Below are 14,823 nucleotides of genomic sequence, written 5' to 3'. Positions count from 1 at the left end.
TCGTTGCAAGCTTATCCCGGGAGAATTTTTACCCTTCATTTTATGCTTATAACTGAAGGCGCAAAGTTATAAGGAAAGCAATATCACCACGGAGTGGTAAAAAGGGGAATACCTGAACAATTATCAAAGTCAGAATTATGGGCCTTAATGTTTTAAATGCGTAAATTGTTTATGAGAACATGCAGTTTACCGAGTATACCAAGTTTCAAGACTTGCACCTTGACGACGACGACAACGCCAACAACGACACGGATATTGTAATACGGCGACTGTTTTCCTCGCAAAACAGACGAGACTTAATTCTTTATGAGCCCTAGAGGGTCCTATATATTTCCCTATTTAAGGATCTCATTGGTCATATGATTTAAAAACTTTACAATTTCTGAAATACATTTATTACTTTCATTGACCTTATTGAAAAAGTATTTTAATGTTAAAAGCAGTTATACATTTGTTTTGATTTGACTATGAACAATTAAATCGTCTTAAGTTAGCGAATGACCTAATTAAGATGCTTTAAGAATACGGCCCCAGGGCTACCGAATGATATGACAATTTAAAGCCCTTGTTTCATTATAAATAAACTATTAAACTAAAACTAAACATTATATATCTTAAATTGTGTTAAAACTATTTCAAAGTTGTTTTGAAATGTGCTCTTCAATATGTATTAACTAAGACTCCCATACATGTGTATACGTAATCACAGTTTTGTTAACATAAAGACAAGGAGGTTCTTTATCTTAAATGTTTACATCCACGATCAAATGAAATGTCTGATAAAGAACTTATCAATTTCAAAATTGAATTATTTCTATATTACTTAATTATCTTTGTGCTATGTCGTAGATAAAAAAGTGAAATGTGGACTACACAATGCGTTAAAATTTAAGTATAAATGACAATAAATTATTCAGAATCGATATTATTTAGGGAACCACACATGGAAATAGTTTTGACAATAACTGACCGAACTAGAAAGTCGGGTTGAACAGTGTTTTTGCTAAATAACGTCCCCTCTCAATCTTGGTAATCATGTTACCATGGAAGCTATTGACCGCGCTTGTGTGCGCGTTCGGCTTCTTCAAGGATCTGAGGCCCTCCGAGGCATACCTAACCGTCTATCTTACGGGACCCTGGAAGAACCTCACTGTGACACAGGTAACAGTTTAACCATCTAACTATGACAACTATATTATACTAATTAATATTAGCTCAGTTTAAAGGCAGCTATTGAATGACTCTCTTTCGTTTCAAGGGTAAATGAATTAGCACTGGTGTTTTTAGAAAGGTTGGGAGCATGTGACCCTGGTGTCACCGTATGACTCGAACCCATGACCTCTTTGGAGGGAAACGGACATATCGCCCGCCATTATATTTGATTTAGAAACGCATATCTTCAATACCATAGATTGAGCATCTTCTGAAATCAGTTTTATCTCGATATGCCCAACTTTACTCCAATCATACGAGACAAGCATGAACACGCGCAAACTCAGTCACACTTTATGAACTTTGAGTGAGCGATTTATCATTAAAAATGACCCCACATAAAATAATAACCGGGGTCATTATTCCATATAGAATAATTGGCACGCGAAATAAAGTTAAATGACTCACAGGAAATAATTTGACCCCCCCTCCCTCGACCGTCTTAAGGCTGTTAGGGAAAAAGTAGTAATACTAGTTATAATAGCAGCGGCAGCAGGAGTAGCATAATTAGAAGACGTAGTTATTGTTGTTGTGGTTGTTGTAGTGGTAGCCGTAGTAATAGTAGTAGTAGTAGTAGTAGTAGTAGTAGTAGTAGTAGTAGTAGTAGTAGTAGTAGTAGTAGTAGTAGTAGTAGTAGAAGTGGTGGTAGTAGTAGTAGTAGTGGTGGTAGTGGTAGTAGCAGTAGCAGTAGCAGTAGCAGCAGCAGCCGTAGTCGTCGTCGTCGTCGTCGTCGTCGTCGTCGTAGTAGTAGTAGTAGTAGTAGCAGTAGCAGTAGCAGCAGCAGCAGCAGCAGCAGTAGTAGCAGTAGCAGCAGCAGCAGCAGCAGTAGCAGTAGTAGTAGATAAAAGAAGGCCAAATAATATTACGCGCTATCAATCTATTGCAAACGAAGCTACTACAACTGCTATAAATGTGATATCTATGCGCACATACACGTCAAGTTGACGGGGAGTCCGGTGTGTAGAAAGTCATCGTTTGTAAATATTAATTACAGTTTCTCTCAAATGGCATCAAAATAAGCACTTTGACGTTCAATCCATGGTTTACTTTTAGGTTGACAATGAGATTTACCCCTGGTGGACATACTCATACCTTCTCTGGATGGTTCCCGTCTTTCTGCTTACTGACTACTTTCGCTACAAACCGACTTTGGTCGGTGTAGGAATCGCTTACATAGTTACATGGGCACTACTTCTTTGGGCGCAAGGTGTTCCCGCAATGAAAGCTATGCAGATGACATTTGGTCTTGGAACTGCTTGTGAGATTAGCTACTTTTCATATATATTCGCTGTTGTTCCCGGGGACTACTTTCAAAAAGTGTCAAGTTTTACCCGCGCAGCTTCATTGGCGGGAAAGTTTATAGCCTATTTATGGGGACAGCTGCTGACATATTACAATGTGTTAAACTATTTTCAATTGAACATTTTTTCATTCGTGAGTGTCTGTATAGCATTTTTGATCAGCTTGCTGTTACCAAGATCTGAATACTCAGAACTGTTTAATCCTAAAAGATTTGTTGACGAAGAGGAAGAGAAAACAAATAATCCACAAGCTCCGTCAACAGACCAAACGAAAGATGACAGCGGAGACATTGAACCATGCTCCGGATTAAATGTTACCGAAAAGACTATATCGCTGTTGAAATTCTTATTCCTTGAAGCAAAGTCAGCCTATTCAAATAAGACGGTTCAAATCTGGTCAATATGGTGGGCCTTGGCGGCCTGTGGAAATTTTCAAGTAGCGAACTACGTTCAGAACTTGTGGGATATCCTTTCGCCGTACCACAACTATAATCCAAGGAAGCACCACATCTATAATGGCGCGGTGGAAGCTGCGGGAACTCTCTTGAGTAAATCTATTTTCATATTTATATTAATACTTTTGCGTTTGTGTGCTGGTTTTCTCCGTAATTAAATGACAATTGTTAACATTGTTCTGTCTGTTTCGTATAATAAAATAATTACTATAATTGTGGATTACAGAACGTTTAAAAAAAGCTCATATTGAGTGGTCCTGCCATTTCCATGAAACATTTCAATGAGCACGCATATTTAATTTGATGGCTACTTGGCTTAGTTTCTAGTGAGTTAGTAAAATACAATACAACCCATCATCAGATGAATTTTCGGATGATAACTCTTATTTGGATCACGAATGTCGCATGCTTAGACTTAATTTCGTTTTTAAAGATTTTGTAGACATGCAATACTTTGGACAATGTTTCCGAAGCATCAACACCGTTTTTGTATTGTCTACTAGTAATTATCTTTTATAACGTCTACTAATACATATGTATATATGTACGACTATATGATTTTTTTAATGTTTTTTTAGGTTCATGTGCCGTGTTAGCAGTCGGCTTCCTGCCAGTTAATTGGTCAGTCCCGGGAAGATGCGAGCTAGTTACAACAGTCATTTGTGGACTAAACGCCATATTTCTTTTGATTATGTCACAAACTTCGAGCATTTGGGTGTGCTACGTTCTCTATGATTTATTTCGATCCACTTACCAAATTGTTCTGGTCATAGCAGCGTATGTATATCTTTATTTCTTCATTGTTCAGCAATATATTTTGTATATACCATTGATGTGTCATTGTATTTCTGTCTTCGTCCACATCATCATACAATCCGTTTAAAGTATTTACGTGAAACCTAGAACACACCAAATATGCAAGTGTGTTATCCTGAAGTCAGTCTTATAAAACTGGTTAACTCTTTGGATTGGTTAGAGTTTGCCAAACTGTTTACTAAATGGTCAACATTTGTTCAATAATTACTTATGACCAATCAAATTGTTTGTATGTGCATACTAGCCAAAATTATAACGTGTGGGTAACTTATCCAGCATAACACAATTGGCTACAGGTTATAACGTGTTACCCATTGGTTAACTCAGAAAAAATGGCGGGTGGTTGCATGACCATAAGATGCTCTACTCAATTCTCATCTTATATTAATTTATTTTCATCCTACACACCAGAGCCCAGATAGCCAGTGCTCTTACCCGAAAACGTTATGGGTTCGTGTTTGGGTGTAACACGTTCGTTGCCTTGCTGGTAGAATCTATTCTGACCGCCATCGTGGTGGATAAAGCCGGACTGGACGTCAAAGTCCGGACACAGGTACAGACAGGTTAAACGTCGCGCACGATGCTGAGACAAGTAAATCTAATGTCAAAATCGACCGACTTTCTCTATTCAAGTGTTGATACATCATCACAATACTTTAATAGCCACACACATGAACGTTGACCCGAAATGTCCAACAGTTCGTGCTGGACGTCATAGACTCGATATGTTGGAACATGGCTAAACTTTTGTACCCTGAACCATGACATTTTGCACAATTCATATGAGGTACGGTTCGAGAAATAACTTTAAATGTAAGATCTTATAACATGAAGGTGTTTATGTGCCACTGCGTGCATAAATACAATATTTTATTTACACGAAATGTGTTACAATAATCTGCTATTGAACCGACAAATATTGTATTATGACAAACCATTTTCATGGGTTTTAAATCCTTGATACATTTTAACGGGACCTATCGAAGCTGGTTTTCGTGCCCGTGTCTCTCTTTTGTTTGCCGTCTCTCACAAAACACATCCTCTCTCTATGTTCTCCTCCCATTGTCTCCTCCCCGCGACCCCAATCACCTTGCTCACCCCAACCTCTATCTCGCACCTTCTTTCCTTTCGCACACGCTTCATACCTCTTAGTGTCTTTATCGCCTCTATTCTTACCTTTACCCTCACCCCTCTATCCCTGCCTTTCGTCTGTGTCCCCTTCTCTCCTGCCAATATATTACTTCGTTTATATCCGCTATCTTTATATGTGAACCAAGTGCCCAAATCTTCCTTTCTGACCTTCTTTCATTCGTACCTTTCCTCTTTCCCCACTCCACCCTTTCTCCCCCCCCTCTCTCTCTCTCTCTCTCTCTCTCTCTCTCTCACTGAAGTCCCATTTATTTAGCCTAAGAAGCTTTAGCATACTTTTTAGCCCGGACTTCTTATTCTTTCATTATAAGGGATTTGAGTAAGGACTGCACATATAGACTATATGTTGCTTAATTATTTTTCATCCAGTTTGTGGTGTATGGGATCTACTTCGCTGTACTGACGCTCGGATTTCTAGTTGCGCTCGTGTACACATGCATCAAAAAACCCTCTCCGGCACCAGAACAACTGGAGATGGAGCCAGTTGAAACAGACGATGAATGTAAGGGCGGCTCGACAATTTGACACTAACGTGTGTAAAAATATTTCCTGCACCCATGCAACTGAGAATTGGTTGATAAATGCGGTTCTAAGGTGTGACGTAGCAAGAAAAAATAAATATAATTAAGTGTGACGTGTGCAATAAAACATAATATACTAACCACGTGATGGTTACGAATGTAATGTATACAATCTATGTATAGACGGTATGTTTAAACATTTATACAATAAAACGGGTTCGAAAAAAAACACATTGATATTTTCTTAATTTTCATAATGCTATTTGTAAATAGTATCATATAAACTTCATTCACCCCTTGTGTTATATGGGGTATATCGATTAATCGGTCGGTCGGACAGTCGAACGGTCGTTTGGCTGTGGCATGTTTCAATGACGACCTTAGTCGCAAAGGGAAATTGTATTAAAGCCATAATTTCGTTTTATTGTCACATATTGGTGTGAATTTAACTTTTAACATTTTTGAAATTAAAAACAAACAAACAAAGTCAATGCAGTGAAAGAAATCAACTTGGTGCCATCTGTGAAAACCTACAGATTTAAGATGTTGTAAGTGACGACTAAGATCTTTTAATGTAAAAGGGTCCAGGATTCAATAAGTGTGCCATGCAATGATGAACAGAATGTCAAATGATTCAGTACAAACCCTTACCACAAGAACACAATGCATATAATTTGATGTGATTTCTTCTAAAGACAACATACATTTGAAAACAAAGCTAACACATATGAATTGGAGATATAGTTGACAGCACTGAAGTGCACATCCATCTTCTTTATTCGTATAAGCATATGTGAAATTTTATTGGCTACAACATAAATTCACTACAATAACAGATATGATACTTATGTACAGCCTAGTAGCATGAATATCATTGCCTTTTAGACACCAACACATTGAAATTCATTGGCTTTAAAGTCAATCCGTACTTGCTGTCCACTATTGGCGTTTCCCCATCAACTACGGAAAATTTACAAGTCTGAAAAAGCACTGTAAAGAACAGAAAGAGTTCCATTTTGGCCAGAATTTCACCAGGACAGCGGCGCTTGCCCACACCAAAGGGGAGGAAAAGCTCCGCCTTTGAGCGGTCCACCTTCGTACAAGTGTCGTTCAAAAATCTTTTTGGATTAAACACATCGGGCTCCGGGAAGTATTCTGGGTCGTGGCTTACGGACCATAAATTAACAAACACTAGAGTCTTGTTCTTAACAAAATGGCCGCCAATTTCCGTGTCAGACGTCGTACTGTGAGGGAGTGCAAAAGGGAAAATGCACGAATGTCGCATCGTTTCGAGAATCGTCGCTTCAGTGAGCGGCAATTCGGACATGTCATGGAAGTTCGGAGTACTATCTACGCCGTACAGATTGTGGATTTCAGAGTGCACTAATTCCTGCCATTGCCGGTTGGTGATCATGTACAAGATGGACCACTGCAAGGTACTAGCGATGGTATCGAACCCTGCACCTGGAAGTAGAATTGTCTTTTTTCGTGAAACCTGCTTCGGTAAAGAAAGGCGAGTGGCAAGGCTCGAGTTTCCTTAGTCTCGATTATCATGACTATAATAGCTTATCATATGCCTAATACTTATTTATCTTTCCAGTAAAAGTGTTTTGGGTGATAAATATGCTGTATACCAAAATTATCGGAGAGGCTAGTATCGAACTCATTTGTGATGGGTTTCAACGATCCGTTTTATACCCGACTGAAGCTTTATGATCGAAGCTTGGCCTGGCATATCGCATAACATTGGAATGACATGATACCCACAGGGGCCAATCCGAAATAAGCCGAGAAGTTATGATTGACCGATGGGCATTCAATTATGATGAAGAAGGATACCAGTACTTGTGTACAGCCAAAACTGGTAATATATGTTAAAACTTATAGGGATAAATAACTGACCATTTCTGACAAAACGAGAACACATTTACTGTTTGAAAATGCTCCAGAAAATTAAATTATTTAAGAGTTACGTGGTATAGATTTTCGGTAAGCAATATTTTGTTGATGAGTTTCTTTAAGACAAACCTATAAGCTCCTGTAGCGTGGTCATGATATGTTCGTCAGTTAATCCGGTAGCCTTCTTGTCATCTTTCGGTGTCTCTTCGGTCGCCATTATAAGCGCGTCTGTGATGTCCCTGACGCGCGCGGAGTCGTAAGTGGCCAGATGCTCCCGCTGCTTCTTCAGACAGAGGCCGTCCATTGTCTCCAGGATGCGGAGGAACTGCCGGAAGGAACGCTTCGTGAAATGTCGCATCCACGGCATTATGTCCACTGGGTTGCCTGCTCGGGTAAAAGGGTTCGATTTAATTGTTAACTCGTTTGTATACATTCTGATATGTTTTAAATATATACTACACTTGCTGTATTTTACGCACGTAAACTTGCAAAATACAAATGCTCTCTTATTTATTATATATAATATGATACAACAAATTACTACATGTTAAAAGGGTATTAAAGTGGCTACTGACGCTCGTATAAGATTACTACAATTACAGTAAGGCTAACTGTATCATATGAGAAACGTAAACTAAAACAAAAATAATTATATTTGCCCTACCTGCTCCGACAAATGCCATAAATTCGTCGTTGTTTTTGACAAGTTGCTGGAAATCAGGATCGTCCCTGCGGTACCGCTCTCCGAAACAGAGGGCACAAATAATATTTCCTACGGAGAGATATATCTCATTGTGCGGATCGACCGGCGCTCCATCGGATTTCTGCAGGTTCAAGGCAAGAAGGCGCGCCTCCGCGACGATCGCCTCCTCGATAGGGTTGTACTTCCGGTTGGCACACAGCGCTAGAGCGTTCTGTGCGATCTTCCGGTGGAGCTTCCACTTAGCTCCGTAGTCACTGAACCCCATGCTTTTGCCGTTGGCGATGTATCTGAACGAGTAGAAGTCGGGCCGTCCGGCGAAGTCCTCGGCCTGTTTGACCAACGCGTGTTTTACTGCTCTCAATCCGTTTAGGACGACGGTAGGATATGATCCCATTGTAATTTGATAGACGTCGCCGTACTTTTGTCGGAATGACGTTAACGTCAGGTGCGGTTTACGTCCCAACTGTAACAAATTGCCCAGAATTGGCACGCCGGTCGGTCCAGGGGCACTGCATGAAGAATTCTTTGATCTTCCTTTAACAGCACATACTGCCATAATAAAGACTAAAATCAACACCGCAGTTGTGTACATTCTGAAACGTTTAAGCACCTCAACACCGAGAGCCCGCCTTGACTGGCATAACTCGCTTATATTGTGCGGTTATATATAGTTAAAGCTTATGTAAGCTCAAATTTTGATGAAAAATGATACCATGTTATAAAAACACAAAATGACAGTACTTCGTCTGTGACCTTTGAGTGACCACTGTCTTGACGCCTAAATGAGAAAATTGAATCATCTTTTAAGCAGTGGATGATGGTGTCCATTTACAATGTCAGTATGTGTATATTTACATATACATGTAAAGGCCACCACTCCAAAATACACAGGTTCCATATATATGTATATTAAAATGTTGATCACTTAAAATAACAACACCAAAAATAGTATTCATGCGATATTCATGCTTTGCTATACAACATACATATATGAAAATGTTTTTGTAAATATATACTGTCTAAACATATCATTGAATGTAATGGTTTAGCGTATAACCGAGTAATAATACCAGTCTTTCAAATCCGAGGATGACATTGAATGACATATAATCTCCTATAGATTGTTCGAGTTTGAATAAGTTTATTGCTGGACACATTTCATGTCCACCCAACGAATTAAATTTGTATTTATTTTGAAATCAATGCCAATTTAAGTTTATTTAGAGTTTAGGTTAAATACCTTCATTTATTAAAGGTAAGTCATCTATCATTTAGATGGAAAGATTTTGAAGAGCATTTTAGGTATTAAAGGGACTGTACACCAGATCGGCACCAAAACTAGTTTTTTTCTGTAACGAATCTCAGGACAATTATCTTAAAGAATGTGTTACGCTTTGATATCATAATTGTAAAAAAAGTACCAAAATGTAAAAAAAAAAATGTGTCGGAGAATCTTTTTAATGGAAAATACGAAATAACTGCTAAACTTAAATAAATTGTAAACAATATGGTACTTCAGTAAGTAAGTTTCAATACATTGTACACATCGATGCCAAGTTCATGTCAGTTTTCAACAATTTTCTCTTTTTTCCGCTATTTTATCATACGGAGTACAGCCCCTTTAAAATCGATATTATTTCCATGTTTAATTTATATTGATTAACCATTATATTATTTTGCATTAGTTTTATTTCTGAATAACACCATAATGGCGCTACTATTGTAACATGTTATACTATTGAAGGGAGGTAATAAAACAACTATGTACACAAGTTTTTGTTTTTCTTAAATAAAATAATGTCTCTTTTAAAAAGTTCTTGGTGAAAACAATAAAATATTCAATCTTGATATTTTGTTACTTTAAAATGGAATGTTACCAGTAGTGTTTTGTTGTACTTATGTTGGATTGGTTAGGGTTAGCAGACGTGGATTAAAGGGACTTTCTCCGTTGTATTTGGCCAGCCTTTGAATATTGTTTCAATACAGTGCGACATACACAACAGTGAGTTGTTATTTTGGATATTTGAATATGAAGGAATAAATTATGTCGATCAACAAAATTAAATTGAAACATGTGGCAGAACATTACCTATATCATCCTCATATGCGTTAAAGTAATTGAAATGAATGTGTTAAGCCTTAATTTACGTTAAACTTCTGGTCAGATGAACATATATATATGCGTGAAATGAAGTGACCAAATGACCCAACTAAAACAAATAGGGCTGAGATGCGTTCGCATAACACTAAACTCCGGACGTTGTGACTGAACTCATTACCACAACAGACAGACATACCTTTCAATCACTCCGTCTGGACATTAGGACTTTCACAAAACGTTGGACAGATGAACACATTATTTAAGGAATTTGAGACCTGGTCATTTGCTTCGTTAACATTTATTTTTACATCACACCAATGTTTATCATATATCAAAACATGCCTAGTAGGAAAAAAAGAACATATTATGATGTTCTCTTTTAGGAATTGCCGATAAAAAACACACTAAGATATGTCGATAAAAACCAAACAAACATATGCCGATAAAGGCACACCGTTTGCACAGGGCACACTTTTAGCTTCGAGTACACGTTCAGCTCAGGGCACGCACCTTTAGCTTCTATAGCACATCTTGAGCACTGGGCGCGCACCCTTAGCTTCTAAAGCACAACTTTAGCACAGGGCGCGCACCTTAAGTTTCGAGTGCACACCTTAAGCACAGGGCGGGTAACTTTAGCTTCGAGCGCACACCTTAAGCACATGGCGGGCATCCTAAGCTTCGAATGCACACCTTTAGCTTCGAGCGCACACCTTTAGCACAGGGCGCGTTCCTTAAGCTTCGAGTGCACACCTTCAGCACAGGGCGGACACGTTAAGCTTCGAGTGCACACCTTTAACAGCAGTGCGCGCACCTTTAGCTTCGAGCGACCACATTTACCACAAGGTGCGCCCTGTAAGCTTCGAATGCACCCCTTTAGCACAGGGCGCACACCTTAAGTTTCGAGTGCACACCTTGAGCATCGGGCGCGCACCCTAAGCTTCGAGTGCATATCTTAAGAACGGGGCTGGCACAATTAGCTTCGAGTGCACCATAGAAAGACGCCAACCTCAGTTTAACGGTAGCACGGTCTGTGTTGGAGGTGAGCCCACAGCAGCTGTGACATAATTAAACAAATTAACGATGTGTGAAATAATATCATGAGAATGCGTTTTGAAATTCATTAAACTACATATAATTAAGCGTATGTTGACCAAAGCAAGTATCCAGGCGTCAAATAATCCTGCTGCAGCTGACAATGACAACGACCAGAGATGTATTTTCTTATCACGACCTTAAACATTATGAAGTATAATACAACGAAAATTTGCAAAATTCGTACTTAAAATGACCAAACATGACATTAAGTACCATTTGAAGGATAAATGGGAGCACAGGCCGACGAAACACGGTCAAGGCAAATTAATGAAACGGCAACATTTTGATTGATCGTATTTCACAGTGTTGCTTATAAAACAGCCTATGTAGGCCAGTGTCCCAGTTTCAGGACAATGACAGTTTTCCTTGTGCCACTTATTTATAAGTGTCTTTGTACGGTGTTCTGTTAGGGCCGTCGTGTTTTCGCCCTTACGCAAATGGCCGAATATGCGAAGGGACGACTGCTCATTCGCCTTCGTCTTTTCGCTCCTTCGCCTTCCTACTTTCGTTTCTTCGCCGTCTTCCCATCGCTTGTTCGCCTTCGTCCCGTCGCCCCTTCGCCTTTGTCCCGTTGCTCCTTCGCCTTCGTACTTTCGTGTCTTCGCCGTCTTCGCATTACTTGTTCGTCTTCGCCTTATCGAAGTAATACATTAAGTTTTTGGCTTGCTAAGTTATAAATGTGTTAATAAATGAAAACAAACAACCTGAAACGATGGCCAAAGGAGACTGATTAACTCGCTGATGGTTAATTGGTTTAACCAGTATTTATTTTGAGTTCAAGTTCAAAAACACAGATAATAACAAGTAGACAAATAATCACAAAGTAGTTATGGTAGTTATGGTAGTCAATATTTGTAAGTAATTATATTAGTCAATATTTGTAAGTTTAAGATATCAAGAATTAGTTCTACTAGCACTATAGATTTAACTATTTATTTACAGGATTGAGAAGTAAGCATATTATAAGTCTCTCTTCTGTATAACATTAGAACAAATGCCATGTGGTGTTAACATGTTGTCATATTTGATTCATAATTCACACTTAATAAGAATAAACGGGCATTGATAATTGTTTCAGAAGATGGCGTAATCAAAATGCAAAAATGATTTAAATTACATGTATTTCTAAATGCATAAAAATAAACAAAAGTTTGACATTGTGTAGTACGGAAGATAGAACAGGAGTGAAAGAATAGGACGGAAAGAGAGATGGAAGGGAAAGAGAAGTAGCTTCGGCAAGTCAGAGACGATGAGTATATTCGATGTTGTAATTAGTTTGTATAACGTTTGGTGTTAGGAGTGAATGTTTATACTTGGTAGACGATATGCTTGTTGATAATTGAGGTGCAAGATGTGTCTAAAAACAATATAAGTTGTATAGTAATAGGGTTAAGGGTACTGATATTTTCAAACACGACCTTTCTGTGGTTAGTATATAATGGTCATGTAAAAAAGTGTTAGGTGTCTTCTATTGCTCCAAATGTACACAGGGGACTTTCTACGATAGTCTTAGGAGGAGATGTTCATTAACATTGCATTCAAAGGTGAACATGGTGAACGTTGTTGACGCTAGACCCTTGGTGATACTAAGCATTGTTATTAAACAAAAAGAGTAATGATTGCAGTGATGTAGCTTTTCTAATGGATGATGGAAGCGCATTTCACAAAGAGATTGTTGATGGTAAAAACGATTGCGAGACGTGTTGCGATTTGCAATTCAAGTTCTGTAACCGCGAAGAGGTTTTTCTGAGACTATTGGACAAATATACTGAAACTGATGAAGTCATTTAACAAGAAAGATAGGATGTAGTCATACAATAATGCATTTTGTACAAGAGACACAATATATATTTTTTTACGTCTAGATTTGAGTTGCTTGAATTTCCCTAGTGCATTAATGTGTTTCCATATGTTCTCTTTTAGAACATGTTTCACTTCAGGCGAACAGTAATATCGTAGATTTACATAACGCTGGCAAAAAGTGCGCAAAAATAAACGACCCGAAGCTGCCATTGAGGTGATAAAAATACTTTCTCCTTGAAATGAAATATGCATAACGATCATGTTTTTCTTAACTGATTGATGAGCATGTTTTGTTGAGTGTTTTTGCAAACAAAACTGACAGATAGGGCAAATTTACAAGAATAGGATTAATCGGTTACATGTGTCATGGTTTAGTTGACAAACTCTCTATGCACCTTTCAAATTTCATGGAATTTGATTACTTTAAAAAATCAAATCATGTACCTAAATGTCCTTTTACTGGCACATAAGTCTACCATTTCTTTTTTATCACATCATAATCAGTTTGCTGATCATTTTCATCCATGTTCCTGTGAAGGGTTAGAGCACTGGAAGTATAATATCCACTATCGCCATCTGTTTCTGACTTTCCATAAACGTTATCGGTGCCAGAGCTCTTCGATTCATGTTTGTTCAAATGGTTATATGTATCACTGTCATCTCCGAAATTATTATTGCATTTGCAGTCCATCAGGTTATTCGAAATATCGTATTCATTTTCAGTTTGTCTGTCCGACTTTGGCGGTCTTCCATTAATATGATCGTACTCATTAGTTTGATGTAATGTGACTTTGTTATAACTATTATTTGGCTTAGACAATTCAGACTTGGCTGAGCTGTTTTTGTCATCGGCTGTGTCGTAATCGATATCAGTATCTTTTTGTGACTCATCGGTCAAATCATAATGGTCAACATCGGTCGTATCTGGCTCTGCATAGTGATCGGTATCCTCTTTGGTTTCTTCATCAAACGTTTTTTCAAGCACAAAATAAGAATGATTTGTGACTGTTAAGTCATCCATTGTGTTTGTAGTAGATTCAAATATCGGTGTTGATATGCATGCTATTTCGGTGGCTGTGTCTTCGGTATGGTTGCTTTTTTCATCATTTTGTTTGTTGCACTTTGTTAGAAGTCCCCTGTAAACAAACGTAGCATTTATTTATCATTTTGGATAGTATGTATTATATGTCGGACCTTTGCATGACCTGTGAAATTTTAAAGTCTCTTTTTGAGCTATGACGCAGGTTAACGACGAGAAATATTTTAACGATAAGGACATGCCGCTTAAACTGAAATTTGCCTTGAAAAGAAGTTTAAACCTGTTATACTTAGTTTTATTTAAACAACATTCTAAACGTACCCGTAATAAATTATTTGGACAATTATACATAAAATATATTAATTCAACCTACCTTCTTTTCATGAAAATCAGTACAATGATCGTCACAATGATAAGCAGTACCAGAGAAACGGACACACCAGCAGCAGCACCTGCCGTTGATCCTGTGAAATATATAAAAACATTACGATGGTGTTTATAAAGTCACACTCATTCGTGTTTGCAAGTGTGTGAGTTTAATCGTGCGCAATTAATATTTGATAACACATTTCACATACTATCTTTGCTTATTGCTCTTTTTGTTCCTTTCTTGTTGTGTTTATGGAAAAATATTCATATGTATTCGATCATGTTTTACAATGCTTATATAGAGCTAGATTTGCGACCAGCTAAATAAACATTTGATTCATACCAAATTACGACGGGTGT

General features: G+C 38.0%; 3 protein-coding genes across 5 annotated transcripts in view; 1 reads left to right on the top strand and 2 right to left on the bottom strand.

Moving 5' to 3' along the window:
• The first annotated feature begins 870 nt into the window (after positions 1 to 870).
• LOC128220642 (thiamine transporter 2-like) lies at positions 871 to 5,633 on the top strand. Its single transcript, XM_052929121.1, has 5 exons — positions 871 to 1,161; positions 2,266 to 3,061; positions 3,547 to 3,745; positions 4,196 to 4,337; positions 5,303 to 5,633. The coding sequence occupies exons 1-5, from the start codon at positions 1,036 to 1,038 to the stop codon at positions 5,456 to 5,458; spliced, it is 1,419 nt and encodes a 472-aa protein (XP_052785081.1). The 5' UTR covers positions 871 to 1,035; the 3' UTR covers positions 5,459 to 5,633.
• Positions 5,634 to 6,325: 692 nt separating this feature from the next.
• LOC128219463 (cytochrome P450 1A1-like) lies at positions 6,326 to 11,868 on the bottom strand. Its single transcript, XM_052927273.1, has 5 exons — positions 11,756 to 11,868; positions 11,069 to 11,211; positions 8,018 to 8,590; positions 7,483 to 7,737; positions 6,326 to 6,918 (listed from the first exon to the last, which is right to left on the bottom strand). Exons 1-5 carry the CDS (start codon positions 11,866 to 11,868, stop codon positions 6,326 to 6,328), a joined length of 1,677 nt encoding a protein of 558 aa, XP_052783233.1.
• Positions 11,869 to 11,991: 123 nt separating this feature from the next.
• LOC128220301 (uncharacterized) overlaps positions 11,992 to 14,823 on the bottom strand; it is a 31,114-nt gene continuing 28,282 nt past the window's right edge. For all 3 annotated transcript variants that reach the window (XM_052928650.1, XM_052928651.1, XM_052928652.1), the window contains exons 9-10: positions 14,468 to 14,558; positions 11,992 to 14,191 (exon numbers count right to left, since the gene is read on the bottom strand). In XM_052928650.1, coding sequence (XP_052784610.1) covers positions 13,528 to 14,191; positions 14,468 to 14,558 — 755 coding nt within the window. In that variant the 3' untranslated portion in view covers positions 11,992 to 13,527. The remainder of the gene's footprint in view (positions 14,192 to 14,467; positions 14,559 to 14,823) is intronic.

This window comes from Mya arenaria, chromosome 15 (assembly GCF_026914265.1).
Source record: "Mya arenaria isolate MELC-2E11 chromosome 15, ASM2691426v1".
Lineage (NCBI taxonomy): Eukaryota > Metazoa > Mollusca > Bivalvia > Myida > Myidae > Mya > Mya arenaria.
Note: the sequence above shows the minus strand (reverse complement) of the source record. Positions and strands in the feature narration are given on the sequence as shown.